This window comes from Brachypodium distachyon, chromosome 3 (assembly GCF_000005505.3).
Source record: "Brachypodium distachyon strain Bd21 chromosome 3, Brachypodium_distachyon_v3.0, whole genome shotgun sequence".
Classification (NCBI taxonomy): Eukaryota; Viridiplantae; Streptophyta; class Magnoliopsida; order Poales; family Poaceae; genus Brachypodium; species Brachypodium distachyon.
Genome location: NC_016133.3, coordinates 40,399,772 through 40,413,150, shown reverse-complemented (window position 1 = coordinate 40,413,150; position 13,379 = coordinate 40,399,772). Strand labels below are relative to the sequence as shown.

The following is a 13,379-nucleotide window of genomic DNA, read 5'->3' as shown; positions in this document are numbered from 1 at the left end:
CATGGACATGGTATTCAAAACAATGGTTATTTCTCCATAGGTTTAGATATAGTATCTCTCAAACGACATCCATACCCATGTAGTGGATCCTGACCGTCCATCTACACTAAAAACACACGAACAAAGACACAAAAGACGGTCATGGATCTCAAAGTCAATCGGAAAGATCGAGACGAGAAATTCTTATTTTTCAGATGACTGAGCCCTAACAAAACGGTTCTGTAATTGTACGAGCCTCAGTGGCTAGGGCAGTTGATTCTTAGCTTCAACTTGGAAGTTCAAAAGGTATATCATTTTGTCTAGGAATACTTCTAGTAATCCCAGTTAAAAAAATGTTCAAAATTAGTGCTAGCGAAAGTTTTAAAAGCTTGACCAAAACTATTTTCAAAATATCAGGTAGTGGTAACCATCACGTAACATAGGGGAATTATTCCCAGTTGCTCACTCTGTACTCAACAGAAAACCAATCTTGTCCTTCCATCTCTGTAGTTTACCACTAGTGAAAAAGCTGAGTTTCACCTCTGCATGCACCACCACCTCCTCGAGTTTCAAATTACAGAACCTCCTGGCAAGCCGAGACTCCCGACCGGTGTGCACAGCAAAAGCACTAACTACTCGGACACAGAAAACACCCAGACTGAGCCTCCACTGCTTCCATTAAAGCTGACAGCTTTGGGGGGAAGGAGTAGGAGCATGGGGCTAGCAAGGCTCAAGACACTTCCGATGCATCTTCCTTTAAGTGGTGTCTCTTAGCTCATAATAAATGCTAAAAGACAACATTCTTAATGCATTGTTTCTTAGACGTTGTCTCATGTGAGCTTGCAATTAATTAGATTTGAGATTAGTACTTGCACCTCAACATTGTGGCCTATTTGTGGCATAAACCAACATATAAAATATTTCATAGAAATAAATAATGCTACTTATGACATGAACCAACATATCAAAGTAGTTCATACAAATAGTATCCATACATAAACTTCAATTTGAAGACGCTCATAAAAATAGTGGAAATAAATTACTTTGGTCCAAAATTTCTCCAAATATGCTCAACCAAATCACTTTTGAGTTCTTTATGAGTCGACCGATTCCGGATGCTAACATCTCTTCGTAGTACTTCGGCAAACTGCGGAATGTCACCATGAGTGAATACCGATGGTTCAACGGTCGACGTGCTTGCGATCTCGTTCAAATCGATGATATCGATCGCCTTCTCTTTTTCATTTTCGACAATCATATTGTGAAGAATGATGCAAGCCATCATGACATTTCAATATCGCCGCGGTCAAACATACGTGCTGGGTGACGTATAATGGAAAATCGAGCCTGCAAGACACCAAACACGCGTTCCACGTCCTTCCTAGCCCCTTCTTGATGTTTGGCAAATATTTGTGCTTCTCTGTCTGCGGGAGGGAAATTGTCTTCACGAATGCCGCCCACTCCGGGTACATTCCATCAACAAGGTAATAACCATGTTGATATTGCTTGTCGTTGACAAAATAATTCACCTTAGGAGCTTGCCCTCGCAAGTGCTCAACGAACAACGGTGATTGATTAAGAACGTTGATGTCGTTGTTCGATCCGGCAACACCAAAGTAGGCATGCCATACCCAAAGATCCTGTGATGCAACGGCCTCCAAAATAAGTGTCGGGAAACCTTTGTCCCCACGAGTAAACTGTCCCTTCCATGCTTCCGGACATCTCTCCCAATGCCAGTGCATACAATCAAGGCTTCCTAATATGCCGGGAAACCCACGACTCTCGCTGATATGAAGTAAGCGCTCCGTATCTTCAGTATTGGGTCTTCGCAAATACTCTGCACCAAAGATATCAATCACGCCTTCCACAAAATTCTGCATGCATTCAATCGCCGTACTCTCGCCGATCTTTAGGTACTCATCGAGCATATCCGCGGGGGCGCCGTACGCCAATTGGCGAATAGTCGCTGTACATTTCTGTAGCGGAGAAAGACCTTGATGGTGAAGAGCGTCTGTCCTTGCCGTGAAATACGGAGACCACTCGCCCAAAGCATTAACAATACATAGAAAGAGTTGTCTTGTCATTCGGAATCTTCTGCGGAAAACTTTCTTGCAATAGAGAGGATTCTCGCAGAAGTAATCATCCACTAGATGTTGATGGAATAGTTCACGAGGCCTGTTCACGTACCTCTTCGGACCACTCGTCTTGATAGATCCTGCTTGCATAGTATCAATGTTTCTCTTCAGATTCACGGCGAGCTCCTCAGCGCAGGAGTCCAACATGTCCTCCTCGGCCAAAAAATCACCTAGTGTGTACAGGTCAGCTGGGTCCATGGCTTCCTCCTCGGCATCTTCTTGATGTGTGTCATCAGGATGATCAGGGGAATGAGACATGTTGTGTGGAAGAGAGAGACGTGCGAGACTTACCTCTGCGCGCGCCCACACACACACACACATGCTAGTTGACATGAGTACATGCATCCATTCCACCTTTAAACTTCTGAAATCTGGCATCCGTTCACACACGTATGTGTGCATCAGTTTGCATTCACACTGATGCATCAATTCGCATTCACATGGGTACTAATCGCATCAACACTGATGCATGCATACAATCCATTCACACTGATGCATAGGCTTGGCAAAGGTACAGAGCAGTTATCTGAAATCAATTTTTAAACCACGGTACGTTTGAACCCATGCATTTCTGAAATCACTTCAGTATAATAATAGCATTACATAACAGTTTTCTAATAGCGAGATAGTATTACAGTAGCAGCACAACCATAATTTTGTATTGTACAGGTTGATTTTATACCTCAGTCTCCTTTAGGAAATAATATCAACTCCATACTTGCCAATGCCCTCACACGTGCAGCCTTTGATTCCTCATCGAGCAAACTTGTGTCAGCTAATTTCAGTTTTTCGTAAACATCAAGCATCTTTGTCTCTTTGGCAAGCCTTGCGGCGTCAACCTTGTCGCTGGACATCCTCTGCTGGCTCTCTATGACCTTTTGGCGCTCCTGCCTAGATGCTTGGCGTGGTACTGTTGTAGCAAGCGGCAATGTCATCCCAATACTTTTCGATCTTCTTGTTATTCCCGTCGATGGGATCATTCGAATTTTCCAACCAAGCACTTGCCTACATTTGGGAACAACTAAATTAGTAATTCCCAGCATGCAACTAAATTCAAGCGCATATAATCAGAATTTAAACTTTGAGACAAGACATCTCATTACTAATCTCCTCTCTTCCTCTAGTGTCCAAGCCATGCGTTGTGCCGTCCTGTTACACTCTGGTTCCTCTTCAGGATTAACATAGGGTATTTTCTCTCTCTTAGAAGCTCTAACCGATGGAGCCACTTCGGCCGAAGCAGACCCGGATTTGTTGTGAGGAGGTGGTGGTGGTGTTGAAAATGAGCCAATTTGTGGGGAAACACCAACAAAATGGAAATTCTCCATACTAGGTTGTCCTTGTTGGGGAGATTGGAAATTGGATGGATGAGTGGGGCGAAATGGTGTGGTTTGTTGATTCTGTAACAAACTTAGCAAAGCATCAGGAGAATGGGTATACATTGGCCTGAAATTTATAACAAAGTAGTGAGGCAACTACAAAAGCTACGATTAAAATGAGGTAAATTATGACTAACTGCACTTGTCTCCAAAGATAGCAACATACAAAGCAATTCACTTGTCTCCAAAGATTATTGTACATAAATTACTTATAAGTTCACCATTTTCTTAACTCGGATTGTGCATTGCCATCAATTTATTCAAGTAAGGTAAATCAAGACAACACTAAACTCATATATGATTTGATTATTTGTAAGGAATTAACTTTCATTCACTGGATTAGAAACTTACGAACTGAAATTGTAACTGAACCCAAATCCGAATTCCCTTCTGAGTCAGTTTTGGCAATAACAAATATAGTATCCAAAGACAAAACAGAATATATATTTACCATGATTCCCCCTGATTTTAGATGCATCTTCTAGACCACACAAGCATGGTGATTAACACACAAACAGGGCCAAATATGGAGATTTTACTTACCATTGACTTAGAGATCTGCTGGTGGAGGAGCTGCCTGCCATCGGTCGAATTGAAGTGCTGAGGTAGGAATGGTGCTCCGGGTGCCTTCTCCCTACTGCGGTCCATTCTCATGGATTAGGCGGCGGTGGAGATGATGGTTGTGGGCGGCGGCAGAGAGGGCCAGCGGAGCAGGGGATTTCGACGGCGGCGGCAACGAAGATGGGGTGCGCTGGCCGTTGGGAGCAGAGGCGGCCGGGGTGCTGCAGCAGGTGGAGTGCGAGCGGAGGCGGCCGGGGTGTGCTGGCCGCTGGCCGGGGTGCTGCAGTAGGTGGAGGGCGAGCGGAGGCGGCCGCCCTTTGCCCAGATTGCATCGGGGGAGAAAGGGGATGAGAGAAAATCGGGAGCAGCCGCACGGGATCGAGGGAAATCAATTTGCGTCTGGGGACACGTGACAAGAATCGTTTCATCATCAAGAGCGGCTAGACTTTTTTCCTAAAAACTGGTGCCATGGGACGAGCGGGGAGACTGCTCTCACAACACCGCCGTCCCATTCAAATCCAACCAACGGTCGGCGAGCTGGCCAACCAACCGCACAGGCTCTCTTTCTTCCCATCCTGTCCAGGGGGAAAGAGCCCGGCCGAGGCCGAGCCGAGCCGGACGACACAGGTGGCAGGACCACGGGTACTTCGGTCGGAGGAGACACGCGGGGTTGAGTTGAGAGGGAGCCGTGCCCGCCGGTCACGCGTCGCTGTTCGTCTTTAGCCACGGGCCGGCGCCGCTTTGCGTGATGGCGCGCGCTGGCTGCACGGCACGGGCACACGGAGCGAGCGCACGCTGCGGCATTCATGAACCGAAGGCGCCCCCCCAAAGGGCCAAAGCTGTCACACGGAGCGCGCTGCGCGAGAAGTGAACGCGGCACGCCGCACCGTGGCCAGACTTTGCTTGATTGTTTGTTCGTTGCCTTTTTGATCGCTCGCGTCAGTGAACCTGAGGCAGTAGCGCGCGGCTCCCGATACCGCTGCGGCGCGCGCGCTTGGCAAAGGAAACAAGCCAACAAGTCTGTTCTTTTTGGAGGGCACACGCGCAAAAGTGGTGGCTCGCCTCGCCGGCACTGCACGCCCCCAACTAAAAAGGGCGAGCAAAAGAACAGGCGCACGCATGACAGTGCTAACGAACCACTCATGTCTCGCCGTCGTCTTCATTTCGGAGACTTCGACAGCGAGACCCGCTGGGTACTAGTAAAACTTGGCACGGACTATCTTCAAATGCCAATGGATGCCCATCTTCAAATGATAGAGTGCCAATGGATGGAAGGATATTTCGTTAGTATTCCCAAGGAAAGAACACAGACTTTTCTTCGATCATTTCTAAATCTTGCACGGGAGTAATCTATAATAGGGCAGCAACTACATGGGATCCCTTTGCTAGTGGGACTGAATCGATAGATCAGTAGATTAGTACGAGTAGCAGGCATTGGCAGTTTGGCACCCACCTTGACTCCCAAAGATTCGACCAAAAGTACCGTCCCTAAGGCCTAACGTGAGATTAAAAATAAAATCAACCAATCTAAAAACAAAAGGGAAAGAGAGAGAGACATAATAATGCGTCGCCGTCAATATTACCGTTAGTCATTTTCCTAGATCCAAATTTCATTTCAGCGATCCGCAGAACGCAATTCAGCATGCACATGAATGACATAATGACGGGGTTAATTTTTACTTACTTGCCTAAAGTACAGGTATTCTTTCCTTCTATAGTGAAAAAGTCAGGAGGAGAAGAACAAAAAAAAAGGATCTTTTTTTCTCAAGAAAGCGGCAAGCTGCTCCGTGCCAGTAGCTTCCGGCGGTGGCGACGTCACGGCCTGGCTACCGATTGCGCGAGCCGCTCGACCTTGGCGGCGATCTCCGACGGGATCCGCACGGCTGGCCGCGAGCGCTCCTTGCACCTCCGGAGGTCGAGCCCGAGCGCGTCCGACACGTCCTCGGCGCTCCACCCGGCTCGACGAAGCGAGTCGGAGCACCGGTCGGCCTTGAGCACGAGCGCGTCGAGCACGGCGTCGGCGTCCACCGCCGCCGCCGGCGCTTCCTCGCCGCCGTCGAAGAGGCCCGAGGCCGTCACCTCGACCATCTCGTTCACCTCCATGTCTCTCCACCCGCCCTTCTTCAGCACGGAGCCGAGCTTGTCCAGGTAGCTGTCGACCCAGTGCGGGGTCCTCGTCCTCCTCCCCCCCGGCGGCGGCGACGAGCACCCGGAGGACGAGGAGGACACGTTGGATGCCTCCGAGGAGGACGAGTCGCGGCGGCGGCGGTCGGACGCGGCGTCGCTCCAGAACTCGATCCAGCGCGGGGCCAGCTTGCCGCCGCAGGCCGCGTCGAGGCTGCGCCGCATGTACGGCGTCGTCGCCTCGCCGAGCGCTGAAGACGGCGGGAAGGATGGGGATTGGAGGGCCATGTTGGCCGGCTGGAAGGAGGAGTCGCGGGTGAAGAAGTGGAGGATGTCGAGGCCGCAGCAGAGCACGCGGTCGTCGGTGACGAAGAAGACTGGGTTCCCGGCGAGGCAGGGGCGGCATGGCAGGAAGCAGCGGTCGAACAGCGGGACCAGCAGCGGCGCCCTGCGGATGGCGGAGCGGGCGAGCCGGAGCGCCCGGTCGGGGTCCGCCGGCCTCGGGCCCCAGCACCGGGGCCAGAGCGCCCCGCGCGCGATCTGGAGCGACGCCGCCGCGATGGGCAGGTCGAACGCGGCCCGGAGCCCCGCCCGCGTCCGCCAGTCCGGGAAGCCCGGCCCGGAGGGCAGGCCCATGGCGAGCACCGCGCGGAGGTCAGGCGGGAACGCGAAGCCCATCTCGGCCTCGGCCCGGGCCAGCTCGGCGTCCGTGAGCCCCGGGAGCACGGCGACCCCAGACGCCCTGAGGTGAGACAGCACGGCGGCGGCGAGGGCGTCGAAGGAGTGTAGCCCGTGGCGCGGCGACGCGGACGCGGACGAGGGCCCCGCCGCGGCGCGCGTGGACAGGCGGCGAAGTCCCGCCGCGTGTGCCGCCGGGGACAGGCCGGCCATCCGGCGGTCCACGTCCACCATTGCAACCGCCTCCGTGATCTCTTCTCTTCTTCCCCTTTGTGGCAGTACCGTTGTACGTTGTGGAATGCTTTGCTTGGAGGAGGAGATGAGGGTTGCTGTAATGGCTGAATGGACAAGCGAGTGAATGAGTACGAGGCTGGACAGCTAGAGACGGGCTGGGAATGGAGGAGACGGGGATTTTATAGGCGCAGGCGGCGACTGCACGCTGCGTGGGAGTACGGGCAGTGGGCCCCGTGGCTGAGATCTTTGGGTCACCAGGCAGGAGAAGGTATCGTCTAAAAAAATAAAGGCAAACTGAAGGGGGAAAGATGATGAGATGAGATGAGCCCTGAGTTGGCGTGTCTTGGTTTTTTCCTCCTCCCTCCCAAGTACGAACAAAGTGATGCTGAGAGGGGTGGTGTCCCCGGCAAGTATTCGTCTTGCTGTTACCATGGCTGATTCCGGCGTGTGATGCCGACTGGGGAAGGCTGATATGGCCGGTGATGATCACACACAAGTGACTAAAAAAAATCTCATTTCAAAATGAACCCCAAAGTCTTGTAAGCTCCGTGATCATGAATGTCGATTTTCTAGCAAACATAAATTAGATTGTTTTACATTTGAAAATTTGTTCAGGTGTCTGCACACTATAATTGTTCAACTGACCATCTGCCTATATCTAGATCTAGTGTTGAACATGGATTTCAGAAATAGCAAATATGTTCGGCTTTTGAAATTTTTTTGTTTAAAAGTATATGTTGGTTGAATCATCGGTCTATTCTGCAAGTATATGTTGAGTTGGCTGCTGAGATGTTCATCTCCTAGACAACTATAAACAGTGTTCCGGAGAGAAAAACTGAAATAGGATTCCCGGGAAAAACTAGTTTAATTGACGAAGAAAAGATGCTCGCACAGTTGCATTATTCGCGTTGGGTAGTCACCGAATCACTGTACGACCACGTGTTCACTGATGACATTATTCAGATTTTCCCCCCTAATCCAGATGAAAATGATGAGGTGTATTTCAGGCTTTTAGATTGGATCGAAGTGACCGATAAATACAACGGGAAATAGCCAAAGTGATGTAGATATAGATCTCGAGCACATTCTCAACGGCCATATGTATAAAATACAGGAGAATATTACAGCTTGATCGCTAGCGGCATGGAATCCTCATCCCGTGTTTCGAAAAGACAAACTCCTAATCTTTCACTGTCTGCAGTAACACCGAGCTGATTTCGCTGTTCAGATGGGTACAACTTGTGCTTTTCTCCTCTCAGCTGGGAGTGTAATAATCACACGGCTGCACCGCAGGGGCACGTCTTAACACCAGTAAATACGACCTAACTCTGAAGAAACATCTGGCCCTAGACATGACACTCACCGTCCCCAAACTATAGCGCGTCAGTAAGATGCTTAATTGACTTAATTACCAGCTGAGCAGGTCATCAAGGGATGGAACGCTGGCAGCTCAGTGGGAACTACCTGTGGCTCTCTCTCGAGAATATTTGATCACGGATGTAAATGATACAAGGGGAAGCTGGTCGATCACAACGTGTCATGCCATCTTGTCAGAACTGTACTCCAAATTAATGTTGAATATAGCTGCTGCGGTCGTCGCCGTCTGACTTTTGATGCCTATGACTACGTGTGTCACGTTTTCGACTGGTGCCAGTATATTGCTTGCAGCGTTGGCTCTCATACGTGCATGCAGAGCTGAAGTGAACAGTATATTGGACCTTATTGTCGACCGGAATGTGTCCTAATTTCTTCTTTCCTTCCCCTGTTGTTTCCATTCAGTGCAAACAAAGGGGGAAAAAAGGTAGTACGAGCTTTCGTTAGTACTAGCATTAACGGAAGAAAATGACAGACGCTGCTTACTGAAATGATGTTGTTTTTGTCTTGATAACTGCCAGTGCACTGTTGTGTTTCTGTGGCTGGTAGAGTTACCCCTTGGGAGGACTCTGTTACTGAAGCGGATCAATCAGAGAAATGGTCGGGCTTATTTAGTGATTACACTTGGATCATTTGGTGCCAGCACTGAAACCAGGGGCCTTGCCATGCTAGGCTGCTAGCTTCATTTCTAGGTTGCCGCACGTTGACGCGACTAGCAGTCACGAAAAGTAACCATTGTTCAGTTCATTGATTCATCAGTTAACCGAGATCACTCATCATTCACTGGTACGTTTTCCCAACTCGAGGATCCATCGAACAGGTCTTTTGCAGCGTCTATATATCCATATCTTCACGACTTCACGCAAACTTTTTTTCCCGAGCTCATGAATACTCATGCAACCACCGCCTCCAGACCGGATCAATGGTGGCCATCCTTTTTTTTCCCGTGCGGTGACGTTAATGCGCCAACCGAAAGCACCCATTTCCCCGAGCTAGGGCTAGCGATCTCACTCGCTTTGTGTGTTTGTGCCACTGAACTTGCCTGTTTAAATTTGTTCTAGCCTAGCTCTACTCTCGCTGATACTGCTGCCTTTCGAGCCATTCATTGCTAAATCAAAAAGGCGCTCGTCTTTACTTCGAGACCGCACGAGACAAAAGGCCACGGTGTGATTTATTTAACTATTTGAACCGCCAATTACTCTCACGATCGAGAGTGTTTGCTCTCCGTTGTGTGTGTTGTGAACTCTTTTGGGCGACTCTTTCAGCCTGTACAGTTGCTTGGAGACATGGCATGATTAAAGTTAAAGCGACCCCGACCGATCACACGGCTGCCCTTGATTATATATGCACGTCGTGCTGTAAAAAAAACTAAGAACATCGTCAGTGGCATTAATGTGAAGCAGTTGTACCGCGTACCAGCTGCTGGAGCTGGACCATCGTCGTAGCAGCACCCTGCTCTCCTTTCACCATTTTGGCTAGCGTTTAAAAAAGCGGCTAGCTCGAGTATATAGTACTTCTCCTGTACTATCTTATGCCATGCATGAACACAAAAGTTTAGGAGGCTCAGTCACGCTTAAGATTGTTAATTATGGCTTATGGCTCGCCACTCGTGTGGGTTTGTGGTCCAGCACTGGCCTGTAATGTTGTTGTCTGGCTACACGCCTAGCGAATCCAGTTAAGAGTTGGCGCACGGTCTGGTCTCTACGAACAAGAGTGCCGTAGCTAGCTAGCTAGCTCTGCAAAAGAAAGCGCACCTGGAATATTGGGTTCACTTTCGACCTGGTTATCTGATTAGCCAGTAGTAGTGCTTGCCATACTATTGTTTTTTTTTTCCTTCCGAGATTGATAAGCCTGCCTAGCATGCATCTTCCAGCATGATGCTAGTATGGACTTGTCTAATCAGAGATTAATCTCAACTTTACTATTGTGATTGGTGAATCGGCCGGGGGTAAAGTAAAGCGAAAAGGCGCGGTCGGAACCTAGTAGAGCTAGCTAGCTAGGGACATCATTATGCACGTACCACCACTGCGAGTTTCTGAATCAGTCGCCGCTGTAAAGGTTATCCCATATCTTTGGATGGCAGTACTACTCCTAGTTCTTCTTGGTTAAGTATCTGTGTTAAATAAAACCACCAGAAGAGTAATTGTGTTAGACACCACCTGATCATTCCTCGCATACTCATATTTGGAACTTTCAGACTATTTATATGCACACCGATTCCAACGAGAACTCCTCTGCTCATGCATGGTACTCTCAAGTTAATATACAGGGCATGCCTTTTATTTTCCTAATTTTCTCTGTTTTACTTTTGAAGAACTTTCAGTGCTAAGACAATCAATCAGGAGTCCTTATAAATGAAAGATTTCAGCTGGTCCACAGCCTGCAAAGGCAGACCAATTAAGCGAGCGCGCGAGACTGAAAAGAAAAGAGATCAGCCTTCACGGCGATTTAAAAAGAACAAAGCCTAGCAGCTAGCTACCCCCTAGTGCTAGCTCCTAGGCACAGGGAAAATAAAACTTGGTGGAGGAGAAAAGAAGAGGCCATGATCGCTGCCCTTTTAGGTACTACGAGAGCATGCGAGAGCGACGCCCAGCCGTGCGGCTGATCGGAACGAATGACCAAAAGATGCATGCCTTCTCCCAGGTAGATAGAAAAAAAAAAGCTAGTACGTGGAGTAGTATGTGTGTGTTGCGATAGAGACGCATATCTCTCTGAGAAATTCGTGATGTCTCCATTGGAATATGAATAGATGCATGGATGGACGGATAGACCTAACCTGTCTTAGTTACATTTTGGATTCGAATCCTAATATTCCTATGGTAAATCAATTAATTAACTAATCAAGTTGTGGGCTGGATGCTGCTACATATGCATGATCGGTTTGTTGTCTCTGGGGCTGGGAACATCTCTGGCTTATATATATTGTTAGTTAAACATTGTATAATTGGTGATAGTTTTGCTAGCTCATGAATTGGCTAACTTTGGCCAAAAAATTAACTAGAGTTGGCTATGAGATATTGACTAGCCAAATATTTGGTCACCATCCAAACAAACACCAAATTTTGATCAACAACCAACAAATTGGCTTGGTATGTTTTGGCAGCAAACCCTGTAGGACCTGATTTCCTACGTTCATTCTGTGATGCAGTTAGGAATGTGAAAAGCCTGCATGTCCACGCTGGAATTACTTTTCGACGTTTTCGCGTGACCGTGTATTAGTGTGTGTTCATCGCTGGAGTTTAGGCCAGCACATATACATGGCCAGCAGGTGAAAGCATGTTGATTTTTCAGAGTTCAGATTACGCTAGCTATAGCTAGCTCCTCGTGTGTCTGAAAATTGCTGGTCCCTGCATGCGCAGAATTTGGCGTTTGGTAATGGCAATGGCTACCGGAGAAACATCTAAATAAGCAGACTATATATGAACGCAGAACGCGTGCGGACAAATTTACTTTCTTTTGGCTTGGTTTGGTGGGGAGAATCAACAGATAAAAGAACTGGGAAAGGAGAAGAAACCGATGCCTTTTTTTTCTCTTCTTATTCTGACCTCCAAACAGACAATCGTTTGGGACTTGGGAGGAAAAAAATTGTACGAAGTACCGGTTTTGTTTGGGTTGGCTGTACAATATATCGTCAGTTGCTTTCCCAGCTGTTCCTGATGGACCACATAGAAAGTATCGCTAGAATACTGAACAGGGTAGTGCTGTGTAGTAACAATACGCAAACCAGTCATTCTCTTGTGCACAGTTTTAAAATTGGGTGATTTGTCTGGTGTGTTGCGTTCACGCACATTGCTATGCATGCATGTTGTACTTAAATCCTGCTGTGCCCGGACATGCGATGTACAGATGACAGACTGATCTGAGGGGTTAATTTATAATGTCGCGCTTGTTCTAAACTGCCGCCACGGCATGTTGGTTTGTTCCCTCTGTCTAGCAAGTCACTACTATACGTTAGTGAAGATTATTTGGCACGCCCCTTGTCTAGCTAGCAAGTCACTACTAAAGCCCCTTGTCGAGCAAGGGCAGAGGAACAGATGCATCGTGCATGGAATTGGTACGTTGGGGGCCAATCTAAACCTTGCTTACGGATATACACGGACATATCTCAAATCTGAGCATTACAAATATACAGTAGCTAACAGAGAACGCGTCACTTTTTATCAGGTTTCAACTCCATCTTTTTTTTTTTGAGCGGAAGTTTCAACTCCATCTGATCATGGTTCAGTTCAGCTTTTTTAGGTCGAGGTGGAAAGGGTCTATGGGAGACGATAAAGAAAGGGAGTCGGATGGAGCCCATTAGGACTTGAGCCCGTGATGAGTGATGGCGTGGGAATTGCAGGCCGTACTCGCAGTGCAAGACAGGCCCATGTACGTAAAAATAATCGGTTAGCCCACAACCGCGTCACGGCCTGCCTAATTCCGCCTCTACTTCTTTCCAGGCCTTGCACGGGCCAAATAAATTTTTAGCCTTTGCAAGACGATGAACTGGGAAAGGGAAGCCCTGGTGGCCCTAAGAGAAAAAAAGAAAGGAAAAAGAACTGTTGCCAGATGTACTCCCTCAGTCAATAGCCGTAAGAAAATGCGGCAGATTCATATCGTTCCCGTGTCATGCTTTATATTTTCAATATTTCGCGGCCCTCAGGCGCACCACAAATGTCTAAGAGATGCATGTTTAACCACCAAATCTATAATCTTGCAGAAATCACTGATGTTTTATGCTACTTGCTACGTCAGAAAATAAGTGACTTGGATTTAATTATAAACTATTTTCAGTCCGATATTAAGTGTCGCAATTTTGTTATGTATGTATGTACCTACAACTAAAAAAACGCACTGATACATATCTACCTAGAAAAAGTTGGAGCACTTAATGCTCGGACTGAGAAAGTGTATTTTTTTTAGCGTGAGAAAGTGTGTA

General features: G+C 48.1%; 2 protein-coding genes across 2 annotated transcripts; both read right to left on the bottom strand.

The window, feature by feature from the left end:
* Window positions 1–2,673: 2,673 nt before the first annotated feature.
* LOC112271929 lies at window positions 2,674–4,556 on the bottom strand. Its single transcript, XM_024462191.1, has 2 exons — window positions 4,034–4,556; window positions 2,674–3,119 (listed from the first exon to the last, which is right to left on the bottom strand). The coding sequence occupies exons 1-2, from the start codon at window positions 4,072–4,074 to the stop codon at window positions 2,798–2,800; spliced, it is 363 nt and encodes a 120-aa protein (XP_024317959.1). The 5' UTR covers window positions 4,075–4,556; the 3' UTR covers window positions 2,674–2,797.
* Window positions 4,557–5,614: 1,058 nt separating this feature from the next.
* Window positions 5,615–7,236, bottom strand: LOC100834941. Its single transcript, XM_003574577.4, has one exon. It carries the CDS (start codon window positions 7,085–7,087, stop codon window positions 5,867–5,869), a length of 1,221 nt encoding a protein of 406 aa, XP_003574625.1. The 5' UTR covers window positions 7,088–7,236; the 3' UTR covers window positions 5,615–5,866.
* Window positions 7,237–13,379: the final 6,143 nt, after the last annotated feature.

What these genes read in the sequence shown, in the direction of transcription:
- LOC112271929 (XM_024462191.1), bottom strand. Translation starts at nt 4,074, where the DNA reads ATGGCAGGCAGCTCCTCCACCAGCAGATCTCTAAGTCAATG. An exon ending in AGCAGATCTCTAAGTCAATG is followed by an intron (nt 3,120 to 4,033) that starts GTAAGTAAAATC and finishes TCCCAAATGTAG; the next exon opens with GCAAGTGCTTGGTTGGAAAA.
- LOC100834941 (XM_003574577.4), bottom strand. Translation starts at nt 7,087, where the DNA reads ATGGTGGACGTGGACCGCCGGATGGCCGGCCTGTCCCCGGCGGCACAC.